The 17,243-nt window shown below is 39.5% G+C and overlaps 1 protein-coding gene across 34 annotated transcripts in view; it reads right to left on the reverse strand.

Annotated features, from left to right (window-relative positions):
- Positions 1-17,243, reverse strand: part of ATG7 (autophagy related 7) — a 279,894-nt gene that overhangs the window by 111,960 nt on the left and 150,691 nt on the right. For all 34 annotated transcript variants that reach the window (XM_063630317.1, XM_063630305.1, XM_063630318.1 and 31 more), the window contains one exon: positions 8,166-8,288. In XM_063630317.1, the coding sequence (XP_063486387.1) occupies positions 8,166-8,288 (123 nt within the window). The remainder of the gene's footprint in view (positions 1-8,165; positions 8,289-17,243) is intronic.

The following is a 17,243-nucleotide window of genomic DNA, read 5'->3' on the forward strand; positions in this document are numbered from 1 at the left end:
TGAAAAGCACTTCATTTTTTCTAGAAAGGAGGCTTAAAAAAAAGAATTTCACATGATTCAATCCTCTCATTTTAAGTGGGGAAGCATGCACAGAACACTGAAGGATTCATCCAAGGTCACTCATGAGAACACTGGCGGAACCAGGAGTACAATGTAAGAAGGACTGGATTCCCATGTTCTATTTCCTAATACTAGCTGTCTTTGCTTTGCTTTTAGCATTTATGATTTCCCCCCTTCTTTCTCCCTTAGACTTCTCCAAGCGGATTATACTATCCGAGACTCTTCCGAAGGGTGGGGAACTCTGCCCAGACTTCATTGTCTATTCTCCAATTGCAACTTTTTCCCTAATACCAATTTATCCAAACATCTCAAATTCATGTAGATAACTCTGACAGCAAATAAAAGGTACACATTTTATACAGTAAGTTATAAGTGAGATACTGCCAAGCTTTATTTCAAAAACCAGGCTCTAGTTTCCAATCTAAGAAGTAAATGGCTTTCTGCCTGTTTCTGCCTTTCCTCCCTCACTCAGGAGAGAGGGCCAAGGCTGTGTCTTGAGGGATTGCTTCATAAGGAAAAATCAAGGCAGGGCACAATCCCAGGATGGCCAGCACGGGTTGGAAGTGAGCTAGCAGAAGGCTCTGGGAAAAGGGAACTGGATTCATGAGCAGGCTAGTTCAGTCCCCAGAGCGATTTCTCTCCATTGGAAACAGGTCTGAGTGCTGACACGGGGGTTTCCCACAGCTTCTACTGGCCTCCAAAGGCATATTTGTCATTAGGGGCTCTTGATGAAGCTGTACATAAATATCTGACTGTTGTTAAATGCAAAACAAAACAAAACAAAATATTCCACAGGAACCAAATCAAAACCAGCTGTGTGGAGGAGAGGCCAAAATCTCAGTGTAAGTGCAAAAGGCCCAGCAGAAACACTTGTTAATTGTGTTATTTACTTTGCTGAATAGTAAATTGCTGTGCCAATGAAGTCATATCACATGACCGTAATGTTTTTCATATGACTTTTTGGCTATGAGAGAAATGGGCATTTTCTGGAATTCTGAGTTCTATAGTGAATGAATCACAATCTACATTTTAATTCATAATCAATTAATCAGCTCAGCCCTGTTCATTTCTGCTGGTCTGTTTATGATTTTATAGCCTATGTTATGGTTGTTGCTAAACTTTCTTTTTAGATGATCATTCATTAATCCCCAAATCTGCAGAAAGGAAGTTCTGTTTAGCACAACCTTGACAAAATGCAAATTATATTAATGGTGCACTGTAATTGCAACCCTGAAATCATAACTGCATGGTACAACATCAAATACTGACAATATGGTCAAGGCAAGGAAGTAAAACAGCCTAAAATTAATCCTGGAATCACGGAACGTGCAAACTTGCATGAATAGGAATGAAGTATTTCAGGGAAATTGGGTAAAGGGACTTAAGAATTTGAATTTCTCAGGGATATACCAATATAGCTTGTTCTATTAACTCTCTTATAAATTAGTCTTATCTCTACTTAGATTCAGTTAGAAAATATTTTGGCATTTCTCATGATGTAGAACCCACAGTTCCAACAAATAAATACACGTGAACTGATACTTATTCAAAGGATGAGAAATAACTCTAAAAAGGTAAGTCACAGCAAGTTTTGGTGGAACATGGCTAAGGTGTTCATATGTTTGATTTAGACTGAGCATTTCTTCAACAAACACAGCTTTTTTTTTTTTTTAAATAAGAGACAGGGTCTTGCTCTGTCACCCAGGCTGGAGTACAGTGGCACAATCATAGCTCACTGTCTGCCGCAAACTCCTGGGCTCAAGTGATCCTCCTGCCTCAGCATTATAAGTAGCTGGTGTGCCACCATGCCTGGCTAATTTCTAATTTTCTTAAATAGAGACAGAGGCTCACCATCTTGCCCAGGCTGGCCTTAAACTCCCAGACCCAAGCAATCCTCCCAACTCAGCCTCCCAAAGTGCTGGGATTTCAGGTGTAAGCCACTGCACCCATCCCAAATGCAGCAATTTAAAAGATACTTGGTGAGAACCTCAATAGCTCCATGACTTGGACACCCTGTAGTTCATCAACTTTAAGGCCATTTCCCTGGGTTCCAAATAGGATAAATAAAGATCTAGGAGGGATAGGGAGTCAGGATCAATCTCCAAGTATCCAAACCCATTCTCAGTAAAGGCCTTGGAAGTAAAGGTCAGAGCTTTATGCGAAATTCCCTAATTCACAAGGCAACATTTTAAGAGGGGAGAAAGCTGAGTGGGGCCTTTCTTCCATTGAACCTCCTAATCCCCCATGAGCAGAATGTAACTATAATTTGGCAAAGAATATGGCTATCTGTCCAAGTCTCCTTTTTTTTTTATTTCAATAGTTTCTGGGGTACAGGTGATTTTTGGTTATATAGGTAAGTTCTTTAGTGGTGATTTCTGACATTTTAGTCCACTTGTCACCCAAGCAGTGTACACAGCACCCAATATGTCTTTTATCCTTTACCCCCCTCCCAAGCTTCTCCCTCAAGTCCCCAAAGTCCATTATATCATTCTTAAGCAAGGCTCCTTCTTCATAAAAATATAACATTAGCAAAGGCAAATGGCATTTATGTGGTATTTAAAATTTTTAATCTATAACTTGAGATAAAATTAATCTACCATACACATTTCTCATTAAAATTTTTTTTATTGCATCCTAGCTCTCTAGCCTCTCCTCACTGTGCTAAATGGAATAGGGTAAATCTCCTTTGTCTAGCTAAATCCATTTACTAGTGCTATTCTTTTTCTCCAAGCTCCATCTCCATCCCATCTCCAGTGCCAACCAGTCATTTTCACTCACTTATCCCATTACCTCAAAGTCATCACTACCTAAAACAATTCACCTTTGTCAGCCTGGTCCCCAGTCTCCACTATGCACCCTTGCATCTTGACCTCTCCTCCAATAAAAACTAACTTAGTAATTTGCCTGCTAATCTCAACAGCAGTATGACTATACCAGTAACCTAGTTTAAAATCATTGCAATCATTTTCAGGTATCTGATGGACAGGGGATGAGTGCAAAAAATTGGGTTGCATTAGTCAGTCTCACTAAATCTAGATGATTCTAGCTTGGATATGGCTTCCAATTCATTGCTATGTGTCCCTTTCTATATAAATATAGAATATAAAGGAATTTGTAGTCTCTAGTTGGATCAGCTTTGCATTCCTCCTTCATAAAGCGGCTATATTTAGGGAGACAGACCACAGGTGCAAAGAATATGGAAAATTCTAATAGCATTGAGACTTTTTCTTTAAATGAAAAACAATTACGTACCTTGCTACAACATGAATAAACCTTAAAAACACTGTGCTAAATAGAAGATGCCAGACACAAAGGATCATTTATGTGATGTGTCCAGAATAGAAAAATCCTTACAGACAGAAAGAAGATTAGTGGTTGCCAGGGGCTGGAAGGAGGAGGGAACAGGGAGTGATAGGTTCAGAGTTTGTTTTGGGTGGGGGGGATGAAAATTTTCTAGAGAGTGGTAATGGTTGCACAACTCTGTGAATATACTAAAAACCACTGAACTGCACACTTTAAAAAGGTGTGTGTGTGTGTGTGTGTGTGTTGTGTGTGTGTGGTTTTTTTTTTTCTTTTTTTTCTCCCTGCCCTTGCAGGCTGGAATGCAACAGCACGATCTCAGCTCACTGCAGCCCCTGCCTCCCGGGTTCAAGTGATTCTCCTGCCTCAGCCTCTCAAGTAGCTGGGATTACAGGCACATGCCACCACACCCAGCTAATTTTGTATTTTTAGTAGAGACAAGGTTTCGCCATGTTGGCTAGGCTGGTCTCAAACTCCTGACCTCAAGTGATCCACCCACCTTGGCCTCCCAAAGTGCTGTGATTACAGGCGTGAGCCACTGCACCCAGCCAAAATGGTGTGTTTTATGGTATGTGAATTATAACTCAATAAAGCTATTATTAAAAAACATTATGTTGACTTCAGGTAACTCCGGCTCCAAGTACATCACACTACTCATGATTTTGAGTAATATACTAAAGACTTGGCCTCAGAGACCTTTATTCAGTCTAGAACGCCCTAGGCTTCTTGCCCATCCCTTCTCTACTCTTTCTCTGCCAAAATCCAACTTTTATTTTTAAAAATAGTCCACTCATCCTTTAAAACTAAATGAAATATTTGTTCTCTTCCTGTGAAGCTTTTCTTGACATCCCTATTCCCCTAGGCAGAAGTAACTGCTCTCTCAGCACTTAATATACAAATGAATAAAACATTTTTTATTGCATTAGAGCTCACTATTTACATGTCAGCTTCTCACACTAGACTATGAGCCCTTGAGGGTCAGTGTCTCATTAACTTCTGTATTCAGTTACTAGCACAGTGCTTGGTATCAGATTTTCAAAAGATGCTCAGTATATTTTTTAAACACATATTTTATAAACAAAGTATATAATGGTAATGTCACATATAATTATCTAGTTGAATTGCTTGCAATTCCAATGTTGATAGATGGAAACAGTTAACCCAAAATGAGAATTAATTTAGCATCTTGATTGTGTTGCTAAAATAAATAAGTGGAGACCTTTCTACATAGAATGCAGAATTTTGTGTTTTTATTACTGACCACCTGTAAATGCACTGAGAATCAAGTATGTAAATCGAAACACTACTTTCACACAGATATGTGTAAAGGTATATATATATATATATATATATATATATATATATAAATATTTTAACATATATTTATATATTTTGCTTACACACACACACACATTTCTCAAAGTAATATAAAATGATATAGTTATAACAATAATTTTTGTTGCTATGAGGTCCTCTACTAAGTCCTGTATTTCAAACCTTATCTTAAAACACAGTCCTATTCAGAGTTAAGAAAAATAATGATCCTTTTTGAAGACAGGGGTTATAAGCTCAAATACCTATTAAGGGTCACCTACTAAAGGGCATCATGTAAATAAAGAATATAACCTAAAGAATATCTCTGGGCAGGAAAGTAACAACAGTGTTTGTCTCCAGGAAAGGAACTGAGGAGCTAAGGGACATGTATAGAAAGAAGATTCCCTTTTCACAGAATTTTTTTTTTTTTTTTTCCCTGAGACAGAGTCTCGCTCTGTCACCCAGGCTGGAATTCAGTGGCACCATTTCAGCTCACTGCAACCTCTGCCTCCCTGGTTCAAGCAATTCTCCTACCTCGTCCCTGAGTAGCTGGGACTGAAGGTGCACGCTGCCACGCCAGGCTAGTTTTTTGTATTTTTAGTAGAGATGGGGTTTCACTGTGTTGCCCAGGCTGGTCTCAATCTCCTGAGCTCAGGCACTCCGCCAGCCTTGGCCTCTCAAAGTGCTAGAATTAGAGGCATGAGCCACCATGCCCAGCCCAGAATATTTTGTAATACCTTTAAATTTTATATCAAGTGCATTATCTATAAACTTTGCTTCTTGGCTCTAGCTAACCATCACTATTAAGAGATGCACATCTGGAGTTCCTGGATCTGATTTTTCAAAGTTGGAAATGGGAAAATTCAGACCCTCTTGTGATTTATTTTTTATTTATTTATTTTTTTGAGATGGAGTCTTGCTCTGTCGCCCAGGCTGGAGTGCAGTGGCGCAATCTTGGTTCACTGCAATCTTTGCTTCCCGGGTTCAAGTCACTCTCCTGCCTCAGCCTCCCAAGTAACAGGGATTACAGGCATGCGCCACCATGCCTAATTTTTGCATTTTTAGTAGAGATGGGGTTTCACCATGTTGGCCAGGCTGGTCTCGAACTCCTGACCTCAGGTGATCTGCCCTCCTCAGCCTCCCAAAGTGCTAGGATTACAGCTGTGAGCCACCACGCCCAGCCTAAAACTTGTGATTTTTAAATGATGGCTTTATTCAGAATTTAACATACAGCGCAGGCCAAAAAATACATACCTGCAAGCCATATCTGGCTCATAGGCCAAACAGTTTACCATCTCTAATCTAAAATTTGATGTGATGTATGATTCCAAAACTAAAGATGTAATTTAGCAGAGGAAAATTCAAAAAGAAAACTCAGGCTCGTGGATGAAATCATGCTCCCTTCTGCTCCACCATCTAGTCACCATTGCTTTTAAACTTTCTCTAAGTCTGTGAAAAATCCATTAAGATTTGACCAACTAAAATGCAAGATAAACCAGGTTAAATCTAGAAACCTGCCCACTATTTGAGCATCTGCTCTGTTTTAAAGAGTGAAAAATTGGGTCAATTTCAAGTTGAAATTCTTCTAGCTAACTAAACAAATATGTAAATTACTTCTAGCTGGGTGGCAAAACTTCCTTAGCCATCAGATGACTGCATGTTTACAAACATCTATGTTGCCTCTTCCATACCATCAGGCAGTACAGCACTGCTTAAAAGATAACATGGCAGACAATAAACACAATGTTCTGAACCCTGCCTGGGAACCCAGTCACAATTCAGGGGAAAAATACCTTGAAGTCTCTCAAAGAGCAGCGGAGATGCCATTCATCTCCTGAAACTTGAAATAGACTCTTTGTGGCTCTAACTATTGGCCGTAAGTGGAAGACTGCATCTGTTTAATGCCCAGAGGACACCAGAACAATTTAAAGGACTGCCTTTAGCTGTAAGTCCAGCACTAAAGATATACTATCTTGCCTCCCTGGTGTACCGGAAAATCTCACAATCTGCTCAAAGCTCCAATGGGTCTGACTTTGATATTTCTACATGGTCTTCCCATACTCAGCACTAGCTCCACCTCTCCAAACAGCAGCCCTTTCACCACTGGCTGGTCCAGTACTGGGCCTGGCCATCTATCCATTGACAACTTGGGGTCTCCCTGAATGGCGAGGATGTGCAACCTATGGAGGAATTTATAGATCTTTGCACCCATGCAATCATTTGACAAGATGGCTGGGGGAGTTTTGCCACCTAGCTAGAAATAATTTACACATTTTTCTCTAGTTGGTGGGAAGAACTGCAACTTAAAAGGACTAATGGCAAGTGCACGGGTATACCCCTGCAAGACACAGGAAGTCAAGGTTTTCCTTACGTAGTTTGTGGAAACACAACATAAGCTACATTTCTCCTCATGGCTTCTTTATCCAGGTAACTAAGGGGAAAAGATATTAATTTAATCTCACTCATCAATTCTAAGGAATTGCACATTTTGCCAAGTGATCCAAATAGCTCTATCACCATACACGGCATTCCCTTTTCTAAGAACAGCGAGCATTTGGAAAAACAAAATAATTTCTTTTTTTTTTTTTTTTTTTTTTTTGAGGTGGAGTCTCACACTGTTGCCCGGACTGGAGTGCAGTGGCACAATCTCGGCTCATTGCAACCTCTGCCTCCGGGATTCAAGCAATTCTCCTGCCTCAGCCTCCCAAGTAGCTGGAATTACATGTGCCTGCCACCACGCCCACCTGATTTTTTTATTTCAGTGGAGACAGGGTTTCACTGTGTTGGCCAGGCTGGCCTCAAACTCCTGATCTTGTGACCCACCCACCTTGGCCTCTCAAAGTGCTTGGATTACAGGCGTGAGCCACCTTGCCCAGCCAATAATTTATTTCTTAAACTCAGTCTTAAAAAAAAAAAAAAAAAAAAAAAAAGATGCAATGACCCAGGAAATTAAGATCTGCAAAATATTCTAGCTGAGAAACAAAGCATAACTCTCTCAGGTTGTGTCTGGGGAAGCCATTTCATGGTGGGGTTCAGGGTCTAAGAAGACTGATCAAATCGTGAAAAAGCCAGGCATGTTCTTTCTGAAGAACATGGCCAGAGTCCAACACCTTCTTTCTAAAGAACACAGCTGGAGTCCAGTGTCTTTACCAACTTACATTTTGATATACGGACATTAAAGCCAACTCTCTCCGATGGTCATACACATGCAGATCTTCAGTAAGGACAAGAGGTGCCTGGAAATCTACAACCTATACTTCCTTTATCACAGTGATTTTGTGTATTAGGCACCTACTGGACAGCAACCTACACACATCAGTATCCAGCACTTGCTGAAGGTTATTCGTTCTCTGGTAACTAGCAGACTTATTTAGTGATATTTGTTCCAAGTTACAAAAATTAAAAATTGCTTTCTTCCTTTTCCATATGGTGAATATCAAATAGTTTTAAGCATGTCAGCCTTCAATACAGAAAGCGTGTTTTGTTCTTACCTCGGCAGCTTGGGTTTCTTGATGCAGCAATGTAAGACCAGTCAAGTCTTCTAAGAAGGAATGTGAAGAATTAAACACCTTGGCTAGGAAGTTAAATCCTTCTCGTTCATATTGATCAAGAACCTGTAAAACATTTACATTTTTAAAAAAAGAGGCTCCAGACTTAAAATGCAAATTAAAAGACTTTCACTTCTAACAAGCTCTTGTCAAAAATAAAATTAAAATGAGAATTAAATATGGGGATAATAATGCAATCTAGTGGCCAAAAAACTAGGACGGCTTAGTATTTATCGTCTTTTCTCTTCTTAGAATGACAATAACATTATCTTCCAGTTTGAGTACCAATGTTTTCTCAAATAAAGTAAGTTTCATGCAAATTCACTAAAAATTCTGGAAGAGTTAGGATTAGTTAGTGGCTGTAAAGTTCACTGGTTAGAAAAGAACAGGTGAGAGAAAAGCCAAGAAAATAAATTTAAAAGGAAAATGCGAAGGGAGGGGAAAAAGGATTTTGTCAAAAAAGTATGACATACGAGCTAGCCAAATATATTTTTAAAAATAATTTTAAAATGGAAAAATAAATTTCAATAGGTACTTCACAAAAGAGGATATCCAAAGAGCCAATAAACATGAAAATGGGCTCCATGGCGTGAGTAGTTGATATGAAAACTGAAACCACAATGAAACACTACGTTGCACCTATCAAAAAGACTAAAATGACAAAGAAAATACCAAGTGCTGGCAAGGATGTGGAACAACCAGGACTCTATGCCCTATGATGCAGCAATTCTACTCTATGTGTATATACACCCAACAAAAATGTGTACATATGTGCACACCAGAAGATACAAACAAAACTGTCCATAGCAGCACTATTCATAATAGCCCAAAACTAGAAACCACTGAGGTGAACATCTACAGTAGAATGAACAAATGGATTGTGGTATAGTCATGCAATGGAATACTATATATCAGTGAGAACAAACTGCCTTCAAACATAATGTTACACAAAAGAAAGGAGAAGTAGTATGTACTGTACAATTACATTTATATAAAATTAAAATGAAACAGGCAACATGAATCTGTGGTGTTAGAAGATAGTGGCCACCCATAGAGAGACTGTAAGGGGCACAAGGGACATTCCAAGGCGCTGGTAATTATTTATCTAAGCATTGGTTACATAAGGTGTACTTTTTGAGAATTCATTAAGTTGAACAGAAGATTTGTGTGTTTTTTTTTTGGATATATGTTATCCTTACATAGAAAGTTAAGAAATAAAAGGCCTATACACTAGAGAGGAGAATATGAGAAGAGTAAAGAGTTCTTAGAAACAATGAGTATCACATTTAGGAATTCAGTCATCACAGGGACTGTGAAACGTACAACGCTGAACCAGAATGCCTCAGAAATTCTCTGGGAACTCACAAAAAATAAAGAGATGAATGCTTTAAAAAGATGGCAGACATTGAAGACATATCTAAGAAATAAACAATGCATAAACAGACTGGAACAGTAATAATACAAGAAATAGAATTTTTTTCTTTTCAGAAGATGAAAATGCAGGCACCCTTTAATCCAGCAATTCCACTTTTAAGACTTCATACTGATAAAGCTGTACATGGGCACAAAGACGTATGTTGTAAGGATGCTTACTGAAACGCTGTTTGGGCCAGGCACGATGGCTCACGCCTGTAATCCTAGCACTTTGGGTGGCCAAGGCAGGAGGACTGCTTGAGCTTAGGAGTTCAGGACCAACCTGGGCAACATAGTGAGACCTCGTCTCCACAAAAAAATTTAAAAATTAGCCAGGCGTGGTAGAGTGCACCTGTAATTCCAGCTACTTGGGAAGCTAAAGTGAGAGAATCACCTGAACTCAGGAGGTTGAGGCTGCAATGAGTTATGATCACGCCACTGCACTCCAACTTGGGTTGACAGTCTTCAAAAACAAAAAAAAGGCATATTTTGTATCCATTAAAAGAATGAGGCAGGTCTACAGTACTGACACAAATTGTTTTCCAAAACATAGCAATATATTTAAAAAGCAATATCTAGACTGTGTATAGATAGTATTTGTATTCAAAAAGAGTGGAAGGAGGAGACAGGAAGAAGAAGAAATGCATGGATGTACATACTTGTTTATGCATGTATCATCTATGGAAGAATATCTCTGGCAGAATGCATATACACACAAACTGGCATCAAATAGCCTCTGTAGACTATTTTATACTACTTTAATTTTTAAATCCATGTGCATGTGTTACTTAATAATTATTCAATATTTATTAAAATAAGGTTTTTAAATATTTAATATTAAAAATATTTATTAAAATTAAAATTATTTAATTGCCACCGATAATAAACACACCATAATTTAATCAGCTCTTTGTTAAAGGGTAGGGCTTTCTAACTTTTGTTGCTGCAAACAGTGTTTTTTTTTTTCTTTTTTTCTTGGTGATAGTCTCGCCCTGTCACCGAGGCTGGAGTGCAGTGGCACAATTATAGCTTACTGCAGCCTCAACCTCCTGGGTTCAGGTGATCCTCCCACCTTTATTTAATGTTAATAAACAATATTTATTAACATTAAATATTTAATAATATTTCTTAAAACCAAATGTTATTTAATATTAAAATCAGACAATTTTAAATATTAATATAAAAATATTAAAATCTTTAGTTGGTTTGTGTTTTTGTTTAGTTCTGAGGCAGAACTCTAAAGCACTGATGAAGAGGTTGGCACTGGAAAGGAGGGGCAGCTCTCCCTCAGGGGCAGGAATGAGGAGGGAAGGATGAGCAAAGCTGCAGCAGTGAAAAGTGAAGGGACCAGGGGATGGGGGGCAGGGGAGCTCTAGGGTCTAGATAGCAGGCAGGAAGTCCTCTGTGACCCGAGAAGGGTTAGACTATGGGGCTTGAGAAGAGTGGTGACCCTGAGGCCCAGCTGAGAAGAGAGGCTGACTGGCACATTTAAACAGTGTGGAACAATCTGACACCTCTGGTCAGGACAGAAAAATACAAACTTGGGGAGAAAAGAAATTAAGAACCCATCTAAGCTAAGGGACTGGCAGAATAAGGATCAAAAGGTTAAGGTCAGAGAAACTGTGGGGCTGGTGAACACCACTGAAGGGACTGGGAAAGAGTCCTGGCTAGTAAGAAAAGACCTGCAGGCTGTTGGGATCAGAGAGACGGCAAGTCCTAGAGAGCTGTGGGAGTGGAGGACCATTACGTGCATAGAGTCAAGCCCAGGCTGATTAGCCATGGGAAATTGATTTGACAACCTAACCCCTGGAAAAAAAAAGACATTTAATAAATAACTCAATCCCTCAGTAATAACAAGATTCCTTATAAACCAGAATGTTACATCAGGAAAAAATGTGCACTGAAATTAAGTGATCTTTTTTGAAATGGTAAGTACTATGTGTTTAGTGATTACAAAAAAAAAAAAAATTGAAAGTTGTGGCAACCCGCATTGAGCAAAGGAATCAATACCATTTTTCCAACACCATGTGCTCACTTCGTGTCTCTTTGTCACATTTTGGTAATTCTCACAATATTTCAAACTTTTTCATTATTATTATATCTGTTGTGGTGATCTGTGTTCAGTGGTCTTTGATGTTACTTTTGTAACTGTTTTGGGGCACCGCAAACTGTACCTATATAAGATGGTGACCTTAATAGATAAATGTTGTATGTGTTCTGACCGATTCACCAACTGGCCATTCCTTCATCTCTCTCCCTCTATTTGGGCCTATTTCCTGAGACAAAACAATACTGAAAGTAGGCCAATTACAATGGCCTCAAAGTGTCCAAGTGAAAGGGAAGAGTCACACATTTCTCACTTTAGATCAAGAGCTAGAAATAGGCCAGGCAAGGTGGCTCATGCCTATTTGTAATCCCAGCACTTTGAGAGGCCAAGGTGGGTGGATCACTTGAGGTCAGAAATTCAAGACCAGCCTGGCCAACATGGTGAAATCCCGTCTCTAAAAATACAAAAATTAGCTGGGTGTGGTGGCACACGCCTGTAATCCCAGCTACTTGGGAGGCTGAGGCAAGAGAATCACTTAAACCCAGGAGGCGGAGGTTGCAGTGAGCTGAGATTGCGCCACTGCACTCCAGCCTGGGCAACGGAGTGAGACTGTCTCCAAAAAAAAAAAAAAAAAAAAAAAAAAAAAGTTAGAAATGATTAAGCATAGTGAGGAAGGCATGTCAAAAGCTGAGACATGCTAAAAAAGCTAAATCTCTTGCACCAAACAGCCAAGTTGTTAATGCCAAGGGAAAGTTCTAGAAGGAAATTAGAAGTGCTATTCCAATGAACACACAAAAATCAAGTAAAAGAGCTACAGAGAAAGTTTTAGTGATCTAGAAGATCAAACCAGCCACAATATCCCCTTAAGCCAAAGCCTAATCCAGAGCAAAGCTAAAAGTCCCTTTACTTCTATGAAGGCTGAGAGAGGTACAGAGGCTACAGAAGCACAGCTGGAAGCTAGCAGAGGTTGGCTAATGAGGTTTAAGGAAAGAAGCTGTCTCCATAACGTAAAAGGGAGAGGCGAAGCAGCAAGTACTGATGTAGAAGCTGCAACATGTTATTATGAGATCTAGCTCAGAAAATTGAGAAATGTGGCTGAACAACAGATTTTTAACATAGATGAAACCGCCTTCTAGTGGAAGAAGATGCCACCTAGGACTTTCGTAACTACAGAAGAGAAGTCAATGCCTGGCTTTAAAGCTTCAAAAAATAGGCTGACTCTCTTGGTCAAGGCCAAAGCAGCTGGTGACTTTTAAGTTGAAGCCAATGCTTACTGACCATTCTAAAAATCCTAGGTCCCTTAAAAATTATGCTAAATCTTCTCTGCCTGTGCTCTATAACTGAAACAACAAAACCTGGGTAACAGCACATCTGTTTACAGCATGTAAGTTTACTGAATATCTTAAGCCCACTGTTGAGACCTACTGCTCAGAAAAAAAGGTTCCTTTCAAAATATTACTGCTCACTGACAATGTACCTGGTTACCCAGGAGCTCTGATGGAGATGTACAAAGAGATAAATGTTGTTTTCATGCCTGCTAAGACAATATCCATTCTGCAGCCCTTGTGCCAAGGAGTAATTTTGACTTTCAAGTCTTATTATTTAAAAAATACATTTAATCAGGCCATAGCTGCCATACAGGGTGATTTCTCTGATGGATCTAATCAAAGTAAATTGAAAACCTTCTGGAAAGGATTCACCATTCTAGATACCAGTAAGAATATTCGTGATTCATGGAAAGAGGTCAAAATATCAACATCAAAAGGCGTTTGAAAGAAGTTGTTCCAACCCTCATGGATGACTTTGAGGGGTTCAAGAGGAAGTCACTGCAGATGTGGTGAAAAAAGCAAGGGAACTAGAAGTGGAGCCTGAAGATGTGACTGAACTGCTGCAATCTCAGGATCAAACTTGAACAGATGAGGAGTTGCTTCTTACAGGTAAGCAAAGAGAGTGGTTTCTAGATGGAATCTATTCCTGATGAAGATGCTGTGAACATTGTTGAAATGACAACTAAAGATTTAGAACATCATGTTGATAAAGTGGCAGCAGGGTTTGAGAGGACAACTCCAATTTTTAAAGAAGTTCTGCTGTGAGTAAAATGCTATCAAACAGCACTGCATGCTACAGAGAAATCTCTTCTGAAAGGAAAAGCCAACTGCTGCAACGAACTTGTCTTTTTCTAAGAAAATGCCACAGCCACCCCAACCTTTGGCAACTACCACCCTGATCAAGTGGCCACCATCAATATCAATGCAGGAATCTCCACTAGCAAAAAGATTACAATTTGCTGAAAGCTCAATATTGTTAGCATTTTTTAGCAAAAAATGTATTTTGTATTACTTAAGGTATGCATGTATTTTTAGACATAATGCTATTGCACACTTAATAGACTACAGTATAATAAAAATGTAACTTTTATATGCACTGAGAAACCAAATAAATTGTGAGACTTGATTTACCGTGAGGATTAGCTTTATTGTGGTGGTCTGCCCCATAATCTCTCTAAGATATGCCTGTAAATAGCCACCTTCTGCCAGGTTTCCAGTAAGACAAAAGAACAATTAAGTTTGAAAAACTGACAACATCTTTGAATAAAAATTGGAACAGCCCCAGACATGATACTTTGTTAGACTCCAGTTAAACATTCAGACTGTATGTTTCCACAGATAATTTTATAATGCTACATATCTGACCATGGAAAAACTAACAGCAAGGGCAGAATGAAGAAAAAAAAAAAAGGCCTCCTCCATAATGAGGATGTACAGAAAGTTTAATGTTGGAACATTATTAATAGCAATGGCTTAAAAATATGTGGAAAAACTTAATCCTCGAGGGGCATATTTAAGCATGCAAGGGTTCTCTGGTATTCTTTTTATGTGCTGTGAAGTTAATCTGTGTTATAAGTGGCTTACAAAAAGTACAAGGATTTTTTCCCCCCAAACATCCTAGCCTTCTTAAAAAGGAAAATGTATTTAAAACTACCCAAAAAAGAAAAGAAAATGAAAAGATGTTATCACAAAGAATTTGAACAAGAACCTGTCAGTCTATGTAAAACAGCACAATTCTTCAGTGAACTGCATTAGGCACAGTCCTGAGAAGGGTACACATTACATTTTGGAAGGCTGTAAATATTCTGAAGGTATTGAGAGAGTTTGCAAAATAGAGAAGTAATAACGACTCTTTTAGTAGAAAGATCCTTTCATAATCCATGATTTTCCTTGCTTGTTTTGGGAGGCTAGGTTTTCTCTATGAACACACACACCCCAGACACAGATGGTAGAATCTGTTCTTAAAACATGATTTTTAGAGTATTCCCTTGCTAAGACACTTTGGTGACTCCTTACTCTTTACTATATCAAACCTATCATCTCTGCCTAGGCATTTCAACCCCCGCCCCCCAACCCTTCTAATTTTCGGCAACTCTCTGGAAAATGCCTTTCACAGAGTCTAAGAGCTCCTGACAACACCAAATAATGATTTTCAATTCATGAAAAGCAAAATGGGTTTGTAGTGTCTTTGTTTTTTTGCTTGTTTTGAGACTCTGTTGCCCAGGCTGGAGTACAGTGGAGTGATCTTGGCTCACTGCAGCCTCTGCCTCCTGGGTTCAAGCACTTCTCCTGCCTCAGCCACCCCAGTAGCTGGGATTACAGGCGCACGCCACCATTCCTGGCTAATTTTTGTATTGTTAGTAGAGATGGGGTTTTGCCACAGTGCCCAGGCTGGTCTCAGAACTCCTGGCCTCAAGCGATCCACCCACCTCGGCCTCCCAAAGTGCTGGGATTACAGGTGTTAGCCACCATGCCCAGCTTGTTTGTCTATTATTCTTAAACAATGACTCCAGGAAATGTACACTCTATCTAAAAACAAATGCTAATGTATTTTCAAAGAGGGGAGGAAACATGCAGTTTCTATTAACTTCTTGTTTAGCATTATACTTACTTGCTCTTGATGATTTAAAAAATACACGTGCATGTATTTCTCAAAAACTTCAGTGAGGTCACAGGAGAAACCACTTGATATGCTTTGGCTCTGTGTCCCAACCTAAATCTCATCTAAAATTGTAATCCCGTTGTCAGGGGAGGGACCTGGTGGGCGGTGATTGGATGGGGGTGGGGGGGGGCAGTTTCCCATGCTGTTCTTGTGATAGCGAGTTCTCATGAGATCTGATGATTTGAAAGTGGCACTTCCCCATTTGCTCTCTCTCTCCTGCCACCATGTAAGAAGTGCCTTGCTTCCCCTTCCACCATAATTGTAAGTTTCCTGAGGCCTCCCCAGCAATGTGGAACTGTGAGTCAATTAAACCTCTTTTCTTTATAAATTACCCAGTTTCAGGTAGTTCTTGATAGTAGTGTGAAAATGGACTAATACACCACTGCTCCCAGAACTGGAGAGACAGTCAGGTGGATACAGAGAATCACAACAGGCTGGAGCAGAAACCTCCACAGAAACTGGGAGAGGGGCAGAAAAAACAAACTGTAGCTGACAAATTGCTACCTATGGACAAGTCTCAGTGATAAAAACTCCAGGGGGACCTAGTTATAGGGAAGCCCCCATGCTTTTGTGAGTATTACTTATAGGAGCTAAACCAGGTTCTCTCAGTAAATACTCGAGAAAAATCTCTTTGCTTCCAGCAAAGGGAGACAAAAGAAGCCATATTGAAATATGTTGGCTGGGGACAGTGGCTCACACCTGTAATCCCAGCACTTTGCGGGGCTGAAGTAGGAGGATCACTTGAGTCCAGGAGTTCAAGGCCAGCCTGGGCAACATATAGAGACCTGGTCTCTACAAAATATAAAAAAAAACAAACCCAGGTATGGTGACATATGCCTGTAGTCCCAGCTACTTGGGAGACTACAGTGGGAGGATGGCTTAAACCTGGGAGGTTGAGGCTGCAGTGAGCTGAGATCACACGATTGCACTCCAGCCTGGGCAACAGAGTGAGACCCTACCTTAAAAAATATACAGGCCAGGTGCTGTGGCTCATGCCTATAACCCCAGCACTTTGGGAGGCCGAGGCGGGTGGATAACGAGGTTAGGAGATCGAGACCATCCTGGCTAACACAGTGAAACCCCATCTCTACTAAAAAAATACGAAAAATCAGCCGAGCATGGTGGCAGGCACCTGTAGTCCCAGCTACTCGAGAGACTGAGGCAGAATGGCATGAACCCAGAAGGTGGAGCTTGCAGTGAGCCAAGATGCGCCACTGCACTCCAGCCTGGGTGATAGAGCAAGACTCCATCTCAAAAAAAAAAAAAAAAAATTATATATATACATACACACACAAAAATAAATTTTTAAAAAATGCTCAATTAAACCACAAAAGGCAAGAAAAAGGACTAGAAGACAAATATAGCAACAAAGAACAAAGGTGACAAATGGAAAATAGTTACAAATATGGTAGATATTAATCTAATTATATCAATAATCACACTGATCTGAATGTACCAATTAAAAGGCAGATTATTATAATGGAACAAGAAATAAAACCCAATTATATGATATATAAAGGAAAACCAATTTAAATAAAGACATTTATTCATTAAAAGTAGATGAAAAAAAA

The sequence above is a fragment of the Symphalangus syndactylus genome, chromosome 21 (assembly GCF_028878055.3).
Source record: "Symphalangus syndactylus isolate Jambi chromosome 21, NHGRI_mSymSyn1-v2.1_pri, whole genome shotgun sequence".
Lineage (NCBI taxonomy): Eukaryota > Metazoa > Chordata > Mammalia > Primates > Hylobatidae > Symphalangus > Symphalangus syndactylus.